At 37.5% G+C, this 13,724-nt stretch overlaps 1 protein-coding gene across 15 annotated transcripts in view; it reads left to right on the top strand.

Moving 5' to 3' along the window:
- The window catches only part of DLG2 (discs large MAGUK scaffold protein 2), a gene marked incomplete at its 3' end in the record, with an annotated part of 2,081,919 nt that overhangs the window by 1,176,723 nt on the left and 891,472 nt on the right, over nucleotides 1–13,724 (top strand). For 2 of the 15 annotated variants that reach the window (XM_079105550.1, XM_079105547.1), the window contains exon 1: nucleotides 1,505–1,708. The exons of the other annotated variants lie outside the window; for them this stretch is intronic. In XM_079105550.1, coding sequence (XP_078961676.1) covers nucleotides 1,631–1,708 — 78 coding nt within the window. In that variant the 5' untranslated portion in view covers nucleotides 1,505–1,630. Of the gene's footprint in view, nucleotides 1–1,504; nucleotides 1,709–13,724 lie in introns of those variants that run through there. 15 annotated transcript variants of the gene reach the window in all.

Raw genomic sequence — 13,724 nt, 5'->3', positions numbered from 1 at the left:
CTCTGATCACTGTTCTAGGCACAGGGTTACCTTAGTGAGTAATATGGCTATGAATTCTGACTACCAATGTCCCATCCCACACTGCTGTGCTCTACCTCCAATTGACTATGAGGCATCTGATGTCCTTTACAATATCTTCTCTCTGATTCCAAGTCCAACCCTTGTGAGCAATAGACCTCAGTGACTTTGTGGGGAGAAGGAGTTCTTTTCCTAGTGTCTGCAATTGTGTTTACATTCTCTGATCCGTATGTGCTCATAGGGCATTTCTGCCAAATCAACTAGAAAACATTTACTAGATCAACTTTTATTTGTGTATCACTGGAAGGCAGGTTTTCCTTGCTAAGAAGAACAATTTATTTATTTTTTTCTTTAGTAGAATTGGCAAAGGGCTTAAACTTTCTCTCATTGGTAGGAACATTTGTCTCTTAAAATTGACTTTACCTTAAAAGTGCCTTACATGATAGTCTGAACTCTAATAAGATAATTAAAGTTGGAAATGCCTAGTGTTAGAATTAAGCATGAAAATTCTTCAAAGAAACATGATTTAAGAGCTGGCATAAATCTACCTTCCCAAAGGTAATATTACAATTGTCCATTTAACACTGGATGTCATTGCAAGAAAACCTGGGGTTAAAAAAGAAAAGAAAAAGTAGATTAGTCTATTTTAGTTTAAAGGTAGTTTTAAACCCCTTTCCATATCTCAGTTCCCATGCTGAAAATCTGTGCAGTAAAAGAGGCTCCAGTTCTTTTAGAGGTAAATCCAGTGCCTTGGAAAATGAAGGACTTTCACTGAAGCATTTGGAAGGACACTTCATCCTGTCAGTTTTGCCCTTTGTCCCAGGTCAGCCTCTAAAGAAATAAAGTGCTTCTCTTGCAAGCTGTGGATAAGGTTGGCTGATGGGCAGAGATGAGACTTTTTCCTTGTAACAAATGGATTGAGGAGTGCACAAGGGAAGAATGCTTATATTTGTAGCCCACCCCCACTGCCACCAGTAATCATCTTGGAGAATTTAAGCGGGGTTTGGGTATCACAGACACCTGTTTGTGCCTCCAGGGTCAGATTCCTGGTAGCCCTGCCTCTCCCTGTGCCTGGCAGCTCTCTCCCCTGTGCCTGGCAGCTCCTGTATTGGCTGATTTACCTGCGAGGCTGTATGTGGATCTCTCTTCACACGGCCACTGCCGCCAGCACGTACTGTCAAGACCGAGGGAAGCCAAGCGAGGAGTGCAACTGCCTGAGCCCAGAGCCGGAGGTGAGCTGCCTCTCGGAGGAGTTGACTGCGGCTTCCCTTCCTCCTGACACACATGGAGTTTGGTGGCGACAGTGCTGAAGAACTGCAGACAGATACTTAGCCAACTGGATGTGTATGAGCTGGCTGGGAAGGCAGCGCCGCCTCACCCGGACCTCCTGCTGGCAGGATGTAAATGTACCTGCAGACTGGCCAAACGGGACTGCCTTTCCCCCCAACCCCTCCCTCCTCCCACCCTCTCCCTCAGCTAACCAGCATGAGAGGAACTGAGAAAGCAACAGCCTGCAAGTGACAGCTCCAGCCTCATTCCGCTTGCCTCTGAGCCGAGGTGGGAAGTTGATTGTGCAGCAGCTTCATTGTAAATTCCTTCCATTGGCATCACTATGTTTGCCTCTATCTGGTATGCCAAGAAGCTGGGTCGCAGGTTCGTGCACAACGCTAGGAAGGCGAAATCAGAGAAGGTATGGAATGAGTGGGGATAAAGATTGCCTTTTCGATTTGCCAAGTGCCTGCTCTGGACTATTGGTCTGAGTACAGACGCAGTCTTCATTTGCTTGGGATGAGAACCTGCCTCTCACTGTGAATGTGGTCCATGGCACTTAGAGAAGGGGTAACTCTTAGAGCCTGTCTTGTTAAGAAAGGGAACATTTAGGGTTAAACAGGATCATTGGTTATTCAAAATATTTAGTGAAATCATGAATTGATGGTGTCTCAACAGAGACTTAATATTCCTTTAAATTACATAGGATGAAAGAAATTGAGCAGCTGCAATTTTTGCTTATTCAGGGAGCTCTTGAGTAAACTTGTTGCTGTACTGCATTATTTTTATTGCTGTGATCTTTAGTTCTGAAGGGAGCATTATAATACCTGAGCCTTTCTCCAGTACATGTGTTCTAGCCTGTGTCTTAGGAACACATTTTTGAGACTTTCAGTAACATTGACCAGACCTCACAGGAGTGTTTGATAATTTTTTCAAATGAACAAAATCATTTTGAAAGTGTTTACAGTGAGCAAGTATTATGTTTATAATCAGATACTCATTCATAGCCATTTAGAGAAAGGTTTTGCATTTCTTTTATTCAGCATGACTAGTTGTTTCCAGAGAATTTCTTTGTGGACTTACCTCATGAGTTATATTTCTCTGTTAAAATGGTCTGTCTGTAAGTTCTGAGATGTATATTACCAGCCTAGACATAACTGAAGTTGATGGCTTATAGATTTATTTTTTCCATGTTTTCCAAGGCACTGGCAAGATTGTCATATTTGGGAAATCAGTATTCAAGTTGATAGGTATTGGGAAAACTTAGAAAGGTAAAAGTAATCTTGTGAAACTGAGATTTTGCATATTATCCTGAGGATATGATCTTGTGGTCCTATTTCTTTCCTGCCATATGTGTGTGTGTGTGTGTGTGTGTATGTGTGTGTGTGTGTGTGTGTGTGTGTGTATACATATACATATACACACACACTCTTAAGCTTGACCCAGAGTTAGCTTTCTCAGTCTGTGACATAATCCTTTCTTTCAGCTACAAAGATGCTTTGATTTTAACTTGGTGTTCGCTCCTTCAGATTGGGAATGTTGATAAAATGAGAATTTTGTGATAAACCAAGATACACTCTCTGTAGTGTGAAAAGAGAAAATATCACTAGAGTTCAGGACTGGAGCCTTGTAAAATTCCAGATATGAGGATTGGAAATTCTAAATAACTGACTTGCTATTTATTGGCCATTTTAGTGGAGGAGAGAAAGGAGGTCGTTGGGGTAGAATTCATCCCTTCCCCAATCCTACAGATCACAGGTAAAAAGATTGCAAACCTATCAGGTTCCAGTACCATATATGTTGAACAATTCATGTTGGTTTTTCTTTCCAGTAATTTTTAAGGAGAGAGACTTGCGAGTAGGTCTTTTATTAGAGCTAATATTTTGAAAAAGTGCTTCTTCCTATAAAAAATTATAGGTTATGTAGATGAGAGAACTGTCAGGGACTGCAAGTGACTCTGAAAGTCACTGGGAGATAATACCTTATACCAAATTCATATGCAAAGAAAAGTTGATGCTCCCAGTACCACTTAATTCAGTCTTGGGCCTCAATGTGGAATGTAGCAGCTCTATGGAATTCTGTACAGAGTTTAAAGGATGCTAATCCAATGCAGTGACATTGGCTTCTGCTTCCTGAGTGTTGGAAGGAGGTAGTGAGGGGCTCTAGGACATCCCCTTCATTTCTACAATGGCTTACACTTAGAACAGGCATGAGGAAACCACATGTGAGGTTAAGGGTTTTAAAGTCTTTATTTATCTTACCCATAGAGTATGATACATTCACATCAGGAAATGAACTTTAGAGAACCAAAGTTTAGCTCTCAGATTAATAAAGACTGGAGGAAAAATTATTAAGTCTAATGCCCTGTACTAGCCAAGAGGGCTAGGAAAGGGATTAATTTTGAAAACTAGGTGCTGATAACCAACATGAAAATAGCATCTTTTTTTTATTTTCTTGAAATTTGTATTCACAGTTACTGGAATAAATTAAAAAGTACGTTACCTTGAAAAATGTAGGCACTCAGTCAATTGCTTGGTAAATGAAAAGAGTTTTATTTTCTGTGTATCTAATTTTATCAAGTGGCTTATTTAAACCAATAGTTGTGAATTTGTATTTTATCTAAAAATTCACTAATATATTTTGAGAAATTTGTTAACAAACAATACTGCAAACTGAATTAATTCATATAAAGTATTCCTGTGACATCAGAGATCAAATAGTTACAAACATGGTAGGGGGCATGAAGTGATGCTACACATCTGTGGTCAAGGTGAAAAAAGATGCATATGATTATTATTGAGTTTTATTTAGAGAATGAAAGTAACTATTGATATACTCAAAGCATGTTTTAGCATTTTAGGGCTTAAATCTTTCATAGAAACTGGTATGATTTTTAGTATTCTCTGTAAATTTGGCTTTTTTTCCCCTCCAACTCTAATACAACAACCTCTGTACCCATCACAGCCCTTTGTTCCTATTTTCACATTCAGGTATGGTCTGGAGTGTTTTCCTCAGGCTGGGGTTAATTGAAAGCTAATTGGAATGTGCAAGCCTGAATGTCATCCTAAACACATAGTATGTCTTATTTCTGGTTTCTTCAGCTAATGCAGTTGAATTCAATAGCATTGTGTGATGTCCATAATAATCATGACAATAATATTAACAATGCCTCTGTTCACACACATTATACATAAGATTTAATTTAATCTTCATTGCAGTCCTATTAGATATAAGTTATTTTCCTGCATCCTAGAGAAGAGAGTAGCTGGGCCAAGGTCAAAAAACTAGTAACTATCAGGGGTGGGGATTGAACTCAAGTCAGCCCAAGCTATTGCAAAACTGTCTCTCTGAGACTCTTAATCTCTCTCCCATATACTTATAATTCTCCCGGATCCACTAAGTGACCTTGTCTAAATAAGGGTAACCATTCCTTCTTGGCTTTTCTCCTTTTTGTATATTAGAACTCCAAAGTCATGAGATTACAAGAATCAAAGTTTCTGATTGTGTAACTCAACCCCCTTATTTTAGATTACACTGTACCCAAACTATCTTGGATAGACACTTGTCTGTACTGTTGCTAGAGATTTTGCATTCTTTGTCCTTCTAGGTGGATAAATGTGGCAAGATGTTGTTTGTAATCTATTTCTTCTTATAAATAGCTTGTAATTGTCATAGTCTTACAACCTAAACATTGGCATTTACTCTTTGCTTATTCCTATAGAATACAAAGATGTCTTTCATCAAAAAGGACCTAAAAACATGGCAGTTTGTAGATGTGCTTTCTTTTTAGAATGAGTCAAAGATGTTAGGTGATTCATGTTGCCATTTTTCTACAAAAGGAAAGCAAAAGTCTCTTTGTTATTCTTTCATTTAAAAGACAGTTTGTTCATACCAACAAATTCTGTGAATAAAATCATTTTTGAAATGAAAATAAGAAACCAAGACTGCTTGTCTGTAATAGAACACCTCCATTCACATAATTATTCCTTTTTTTTTCCATTTTGATCTTGTGTAATTAATTCAGAAGTTTGTGTTTTACCTTTATGCCTGTTGTCAAATTTCAACTTAAATTGCTTAATTTAGTCAATCTCCAGATTGTAGTACTCTAAAAGGCCAGCAAAAGAAACTTTAAGATAAATTGAAAATGCAACTTCTGGTGTCATAATAATATGTAAGAATACTAAAGTACTTAACATTATGAACCTTCACTCCCTTTATCAGTAATCTATGATTTCTTTCCTTTGTTTTCATTTTATTTTTTACGTTTGTCTTTTAAATGTTTACTCTGAAAAGTACATGCATGACACATTTAGGAAAGGCTAGTATCAGTATTCATCATTTAATAGATAGCTGTGGATGAATTCGGTATTCACATATAACCTACAAGTAATATAACTGAGCCCACATATCCTGACATTGGGCTATAATATACCTTGGAGAATTTTTCCAAGAACCAATACACTAGATCTACCTTCCTCCCTACCTAAAGCTAATATATCAGTTCAACATAAACTCAAATGAAGGATAACCTAGTGATACATTTTCTGGCACTATGATGAAAGAAAGAAAACTATGTCCTTGGTAATCCTGGCATAATATAAAGAACATTGAGTTTAGGACAGGGATGTACAGGAAGGGACTAAACTAGTATTGCTCTTTGCTATCCAGCCCAAAGACAGTCGTTTGGCTTCTCTGGCCTCAGTTTTCTCATCTGTCAGATGGAAACATCTATGCTTCAGTGGGTTCCCAATGTCTTCAGGATAAAGTCCAAGCCCCTTACTGTGCTTTACAAAACCCATCATGATACAGCTTCTGCTTTCCTATCTGCCATTATACCTTGACCCTCTCCCATGAGTACTCTAAATACAGCATTATGTGAACTACATTCACATCTTTATATGATGAATGCTTCCTCTAGCTTCAAGGATTTTGATTAACCTGTTCAGCTAATTAGCTGACTACAGCTTAGCCCTATTCCTCTCTCATTCTGCTCCAATCTTGTATGACATCACTGTCACTAAGAAATTTTCCCTGGCCACTGAAAGCCCAGTATGGGTCTTCTATCATTACCCACAGCAACTTTTATATTTATTAGGATCATCTTCATTTTTTTTCTGTAATCCTCACTGAACTCTTTTTATTTTAAAAAATAAAAAGGACTGTTAATCTTGTTCATCTTGTTCATCGAACTTCCAGGGCCCCAAAGAATGCCTAGCACATAAATGTCTTTCATACTCTATTTCAAGGATTCCAAGTTGTCACAAATTGAGATGCACAATTATTTTCCTTATTACCATGTAAAAAAGACAACCAATAGAATTGTAATGTCATTAATTTCAAGATCCATCTTGAATTCAGGGATGCTAAAATGTGAGAACAAGTTCATCTGTAGAATGAATGAAGCCTGGCATAATACTCAATGAACACACTTAATTCTAGGTCAAAATGAATGAATACAAATAAAATGTTTACACTATTACACTTGCTATCAAATTACTTTTATTTCTTTGCAAATAATAATAGTTTGCATAGGTAAGTATAATAGTTAATTCTAAAATTATCATACATTTTGTCTTGCACTAATCAAATTTAGCCAGCAATATGTGTCCTTATCTCAATTTAGTAAGATAAAATGATAAGAGGAAAAATGAAAATGAATATTATAGAAGAACTAGATTAATTGCCATAATCATTCTACAGGCATTTATGTTTTAGAAAAGAAAGTTTAAAAAGTCTCCTGTACTCTCAATGTATGTTTATATGTCTAAACCAGTACAGTGGTTAATATCATTGAATTAGTTCTGAGCTGAGAACTGTAATATGAAGATCATTTCCCAATGAGATCATTACTATTGGTTTTTAGAGAGAAAACACATCACCAATAGGTGACTGAGATTGAACATCATGTATATGGTTCTAGAACTCAAGTACTTTGTCAGTAAATAATACCTGTGCATATATGCTATATTGTGTATGTATATATAAAACACGTGTGTTATACTATATATCTAATAATGTATGTTTATAGTTAGTTATTTTTCACTATGAAAAATAAATTTAAAAAATGAATTAAGATGCAAGTCTGAAATTTAGCTTAGGCATTGTAAGACATGTCCTGATGTTGAAGATTCACCAATTCTTGGTAAATGACAGGATCTTCCTCTATCTATTTTCGCTTCATGGTAGACTGAAGTGTAGTGTGACCTAGAGAGAGCAATGGACAGATTGTCCTCTCAAGTCCATTTCTTAGAGCCTGTGAGTCTTTGAAAGCTCCTCCGTTGTGAGCAGCAGCATGACTCAGCGCCAGCGTGAGCCTAGCTTTGGTGACAAAGAGGACAGGTGTTGCCCATGCTGAATGCAGCCCTGCAGTTCTCCCTTGTCACCTGGAGGGCAAAGGAAGCAGCAAATGGACCACTGTAGCACCTGTTCTGTGGCCCCTATGTTGCTACCCACCGGGGCAAAGCACAGGGCGCAGTTCTTATCAGGTCAGGAAGGGAAAATAGAGGGAAAGGACAGGATCAGAGAAATGGCTAAAAGGAAAAGGTGTAGGAGTAGGCTGGAGAGTAAGAGAGGTCACAAAACCCTTGTATAACTGTTATTAATTGTGGCAATAACCTTTCAGCAGGTTATGGAGCACTGTGATGTTTGCTTTACATGTTTCATTTTTGCTGAATCCTCACTACAGACTTTTGAGTTAATCCTCTGATTAGTGCCACTTCATAGATGAAGAAACTGAGGTATAAGAGGTTAAAAGGCTGAACCAGAGCATAAGTGGCAGAGTTAGCATTCAGCACCAGATATTACCGAATCTGGAGTCTCTGATCCTTACCACTCAAACCCCATGTTCTCCTGTATATCATTTTTGAGTTAAGCAGGAATTTCATGTGTTCCCTAAACACGACCTGATTTTTCACTAAGGATCTTCAGAAACCAGTTTGCAGTACTTCAGTCCAATTTAAAGTATTTCAGTTGCGGATATTTGTGTCATTATTTTTTCACCTTCAACCTATGGTGTCCCATCATCCCACGTATGGGACGCCTAGAAAAACTTAAACTGAAGCCAGGTGTGGTGGTACAGGCCTGTAATCCCAGCTGCTTCTGCTGAGGGCAAGAGGATGGCAAGTTTGAGGCCAGCTGGAGCAATTTAGCAAGACTGTCTCCAAAAGAAGGGCTAGGGATGTAACTCAGGGGTCAAGCAACACTGGGTTCTATCACAGTACCTCAAAAAATTAATTAATTAATTAATCAAAACCTTAAATTGAGCAATTTTTTTGTGTCCTATAAATTTTTATAAGTGTCCCATATATGGGATGGTGGGACATCATAGGTTAATATGACTTTAGATGATTTTCCTCTACCAGGTATATTTTAGTGGTAGTATATTGAGTGATAAAGATTGAAGGAGAAAGTTTCTCTTCCAGTAAGATTAGTGTAACCATAATGATCACTGTAGAGGTAAATTTGATAATCAGATAATCTTTGTGTCTTATTTGTACATGCATTATACATATGTGAGGTTATTAGAGATGCCCTCTCACTTTAAATAATGCCTTATGGTATTTGCTAATAGTTTCATTTGGGGTACTCTGAGTAAATTATTAAATATTTAGTTAAATTACTAAACCATTATAAAGTCTATCCCATTAATTCAGGACACCTGGCACCTAGTAGGTCCTTAGTGAACCATGGGTTGGTGATTTGACTAGATGGAACTCTGAGCTGTATCTAGTAGGGGAATTAATACTGAATTAGGGGTAAGTAGGCTGGGTGTTAACTGACTCTACCCTACCCTTTACATCCCCTTGGCTAAAAGTCTGTTAATCTTTCTGGGCTTGAATTCTTTATCTATAGCCAGGTTTCTTCTAACTTTAAAATTCATTGATTCTGATTTGTTAGAAGACTGCAAAGTCCTTAAAAGAAAAGATTTTGTACTCATTTGTCTTTGTACTCCTCGCACAATGCCTCACACTAGGAAAACTAAGAAAATGTGAAATGAATACATGCAAAAGAACTAGAACTTTCTTGACCGTTAGTAAGAAGAATATTATGGAGAATCTACCCACTTTCAAAGTGGGAGCAAGATGAGACACACTCAGAGGTTCTTCTTTCTTCCATTTTTTCTTAAAGGAAAAGGGACTGTGAGGTGTTTTATAATGTTGTTTGTGACTTCAGTTCTCTTCCTTTCTCACTTTCTATTCCACAAACACAAAACAAAGAGTAACCAGCAGAGTACCAGAGTTCTCTTCAAGCACCAACAATGACATGTTGAACAAATTGTTCAGCTGCTTTGCCCCACATGGCATAAGTTTGCAGGCTTATATTTGAGGATGAAATGTTTATTGCTTGAACACCCCACCATGTATAAATTTAATTTTGTCTCTACCAAAATTCAGATGTTGAAGCCCTACTCACTAATGTGACTATGGGGAGATAGGGCTTCGAGGAGGTCATTAAAGTTAAATGAGGTTATGTGGTGGGGTCCCAATCTATAGGATCCCTAGCCTTATAAGAAGAGAAAGAGAGAGTGTGAGTGTGCTCTCTGTCTCTCTCTTCCTGTCCTTCTCTTTCCTCCCCTTCCTCCCTCTTTCTTAGTCTTGCTCTGGCTCAGAAGACACAGAGACTATTTGCTACTAAAGGAGAGCTTCTAGAAAAAAAAACAAAAAACCTGTTGGAACCTTGATCTTGGACTTTCGAGCCTCCAGAACCATGAGAAATACATTTATCCTGTTTATGCCACCTAATAGGTGATTCTTTGTTATGACAACACAGCCAATTTAGATGCCACCTCCCACTACAGAGGCCACATAGGATGATGTCCATAGAGGAGTGAGGAGTGTTTTTTTTTTTTTTTTGTTTTGTTTTGTTTTTTGATAGCACTGAGCCACACCCCCAGTCCTCTCTCTTTCTTTCTTTCTTTCTCTTTCTTTCTTTCTTTCTTTCTTTCTTTCTTTCTTTCTTTCTTTCTTTCTTTCTTTCTTTCTTTCTTTCTTTCTTTTCTTTCTTTCTTTATTTTTGAGACAAGTTATTGCTGAGGCTAGCTTTGAATTTGTGATCCTCTATGCCTGGTGAGGACAGAGTGCCCAGAGACAGGTAGAAGAGGTAAACTGTTCAGTAGTGGTGTTTTTAATTCAAAGTATGGAAGTTCTTAAAACACACACACACACACACACACACACACACACACACACACAACTTTTGTAGGATCAACATCACCTAATCTTTAGAAGGAGCTAGGAGAGATTATTAAAAATGACAAAACATTTTTTTCAAAAGGAAGAAGAAAACATAAATTACCAGGGGTTGGCTGTGTAGCTCAGTGTTAGCGTGCTTGCCTAATGAGTGGATTCAATTCCCAGAGCTAAAAGAACAAAACAGCAAACTTATTTAAAACCACCACAACAAAACACCTCACAATACTAGTACTTGTTACTCTAGGTCACTCAGATTTATGAACAGAATTGGGTGGTTTTCTGTAACTTCAACTTTACAGTTCCTATAAATTATGGGAGAAAGTTTCTACTGTGAGGAGGGCTTCAGACTTTTTATTAGGATTTGCAGCAAGGTATGAGAAAGTGAGCATTATCAGTTGTAGGAGATCTGGTTTTTGGAGTCCCTTCCCTTCCTTTTTTTTTTTTTTTTTTTTTTTTAGCAGCATAGAGCTGTTATTTGACAAGAGGAATGTTGGTGATTCCCTAACATGACAAGGATAAAACTCATTTGCTGGGGAAAGGAAGAAGTTATGTTATGGTTGGAGAATTGACTATTGCTTGGGAAGTACAAAGAGAATTAGGAGAAGAAATCTTTCTATGGTGGCCTCAGACAGATTTTTCCTTTGTTTTCTAAGCTCATTATTAGGTTGTTTATCATCTTTATTGCCCCTATCCTTCCCATTTTGTGGATCCTGTTGTTGGTACACTCAAGAACAGTATGGTAGGGAAAGACTTCAGACCCCAATTCAAATCTCACTCAGCATCTTACCAGTTAGGTGACCTGGATCATATAGATGCTTATTCTCAATAACTAACGCTCTCATGTATGGTGACAACCATCCTTGTATAGATTTTTTGTTCACTTAATATTTCCCTCCCTCCCTCCCTTCCTCCCTCCCTCCCTCCCTCCCTCCCTCCCTCCCTCCCTCCCTCCCTCCCTTCCTTCCTTCCTTCCTTCCTTCCTTCCTTCCTTCCTTCCTTCCTTCCTTCCATTTCAATACTCAACTCAGAAAGAATGCAAAGTAACTTTTGGAAACTTTTTCCTTAATGATGCCTCTAACTCAGTACCACTCCCTTGAGTTTCCTAATGGACTTGCGCTCCTTCCTATTCTGGTTTTATAGAATGAAGAGGTGTGTAATTATATCTCAGTTATAAAGGAAAAAATGACCAAGGAAAACATCCTTCCTTAACAAGTCAAGTGCACTGAATCTGAGGGAGTTCTCAGTCTTCATTTCCTTTTAAATAATTTTCTCAATCACTCTTATAAAAGTCTCACCCCCATCTCTCCCTTTCCCACTTCTTACTCTCAAAACATACCAACCAATATTTGAGACTGATTCTCTGTTTGGTGAATGTCAGTCAAGGCATATCACTCATTTGGAGGAAATTGATGCATGCTGAGTGACTCAAGAATCTCATCTCCCAGCTGGTAAATGCATACCATCACATTTGTAACTTTGTTTCAAGTCTTGGAATAAAGAGAAAAGAATTCCATGTAATGTTACATTGAATTTCAGAACTAGAAAGAGATCTTTTTTTCATAGATGATAACAGTAACACCAAAGAATGCTTACAGAATCCTTACTAGGGGCTACTTGCTATTCTAAGATTTTACATCTAATTTTACATCTAATTCAGTCAGTCCTCACAATGACATATGTATCTATAATTGATGGTGAGGCATAGAAAGGTCACTTGATGTGCCCAAAGACACATGTGTTGCATGTTCTAAAGCTAGCATGTGGACCCTGGCAATCTAGGCCTGTGTCCACATTTTTTCTGTGGTGCTATTTTACTTCCTACATCTTCTAAATGGATTAAGTTGTGTTTCCAGGGAATATGAGGTTTGGGAACTTTCTCTTGGCCAGTATCTCCCAATATTTGTGGTCAAGTTTGGGGGATGAGAACTCATATATTTCCAAATCCCATTCCTCAGCCTCTCTGGCTCCATGTGCCACTGAGATAGAAAACTTCCTTTTCCCATGATCAAATCTCAGGGAGTTTCAGGCACTACCCTTGTAGTCTTTGATAAGCGATGGCTGCTAGGTCTCTTTCATTTCATTTCATATATATGTTTTTGGGTGGTGATATTGATAATAAGTGCTAATACTTTCAGTAATAAGTGATATGATTTCACCATGACTTCAGTACCCTGCTTCTATTTAAAAAGAAGAAGAAGAAGAGGAACATACAACAGGATGGCATTTAGAAAACAATTCCACACCAGTGGTTGCATTAATTGCTACTTTGGATGTTCCTGCTGTGAATTGAATGGAGCTACTTTGGATCTATTTCTTAGAAATAATCATCTTTATTACCTCTGCTCTAGGTTGCACAGTTTTGAGATTTTTAGAGGCAAATATCCTCACTAATCTGTTTCTCCTTTATGTTTTCATTTGATAAGTAATCCATTTCATTGTTATAACCATTTTTAATATGCCCTCAAATTTAATTTATAAAGGGCATGGATGTTATAGGATATTTACCTCTTGCTCTCTCAGCATATAACATCTTGTTAACTCCCCAAGTGTAACATTTTGAATATCATGTTTAATTCAAATATGATCCATTATTTTATTAAAGTTAGGTTTTGTTCTTTGCATATCTCTAAAATTTACAGGAGCTTTATGAAAATGGCTTGTGTGATACACAAATAAGAATTTCTTTTCATGTCAGTCATTTTACCAGTGAGTGTTTTGAGAAAAGTAGGAAAAACATGTAACTGATGAGGTGTACTTGTTGGTGGACATGAACTACACTATGCCTTTTAGAAATCAAATTTAAATATGTTTCAGATTAATTCATGCTTTTTGTATTCTCAGTTTCATACAATTCACCTATGATTGTCCTGAACAGTGTTAAAGGCATATCTTTTTTCCATGGTTCCAGGTTGACCCCAGGAAAATAGAATTCAAGTAAATGAATTATCTGTGGCCTTTTAAGTCAATTAACATTCAACAGATACTCATTAGTCCCTTGATATTGAACAAAGACTTACTTGTACATTTCTACTAATGATACTGTGCTGGGATTTATAACAGATGCAAAAATTAGAAGTATGGGTATAGAGTGGGAAAAAATACACAGTTAAAGCAAACTCTTAGTAAGTTTAGTAAGCTTAGTAAGTAACATGCCAATCTTCCCACTTATTTCCTCTGCCTTGCCCCAGACATCCTGTGCTTTTTTTGCTGAATCTTTTTTTGCATTCTTAAGCTGTGGGATCATGC

The sequence above is a fragment of the Sciurus vulgaris genome (genome assembly GCF_902686455.1).
Source record: "Sciurus vulgaris genome assembly, chromosome: 11".
Classification (NCBI taxonomy): Eukaryota; Metazoa; Chordata; class Mammalia; order Rodentia; family Sciuridae; genus Sciurus; species Sciurus vulgaris.
Note: the sequence above shows the minus strand (reverse complement) of the source record. Positions and strands in the feature narration are given on the sequence as shown.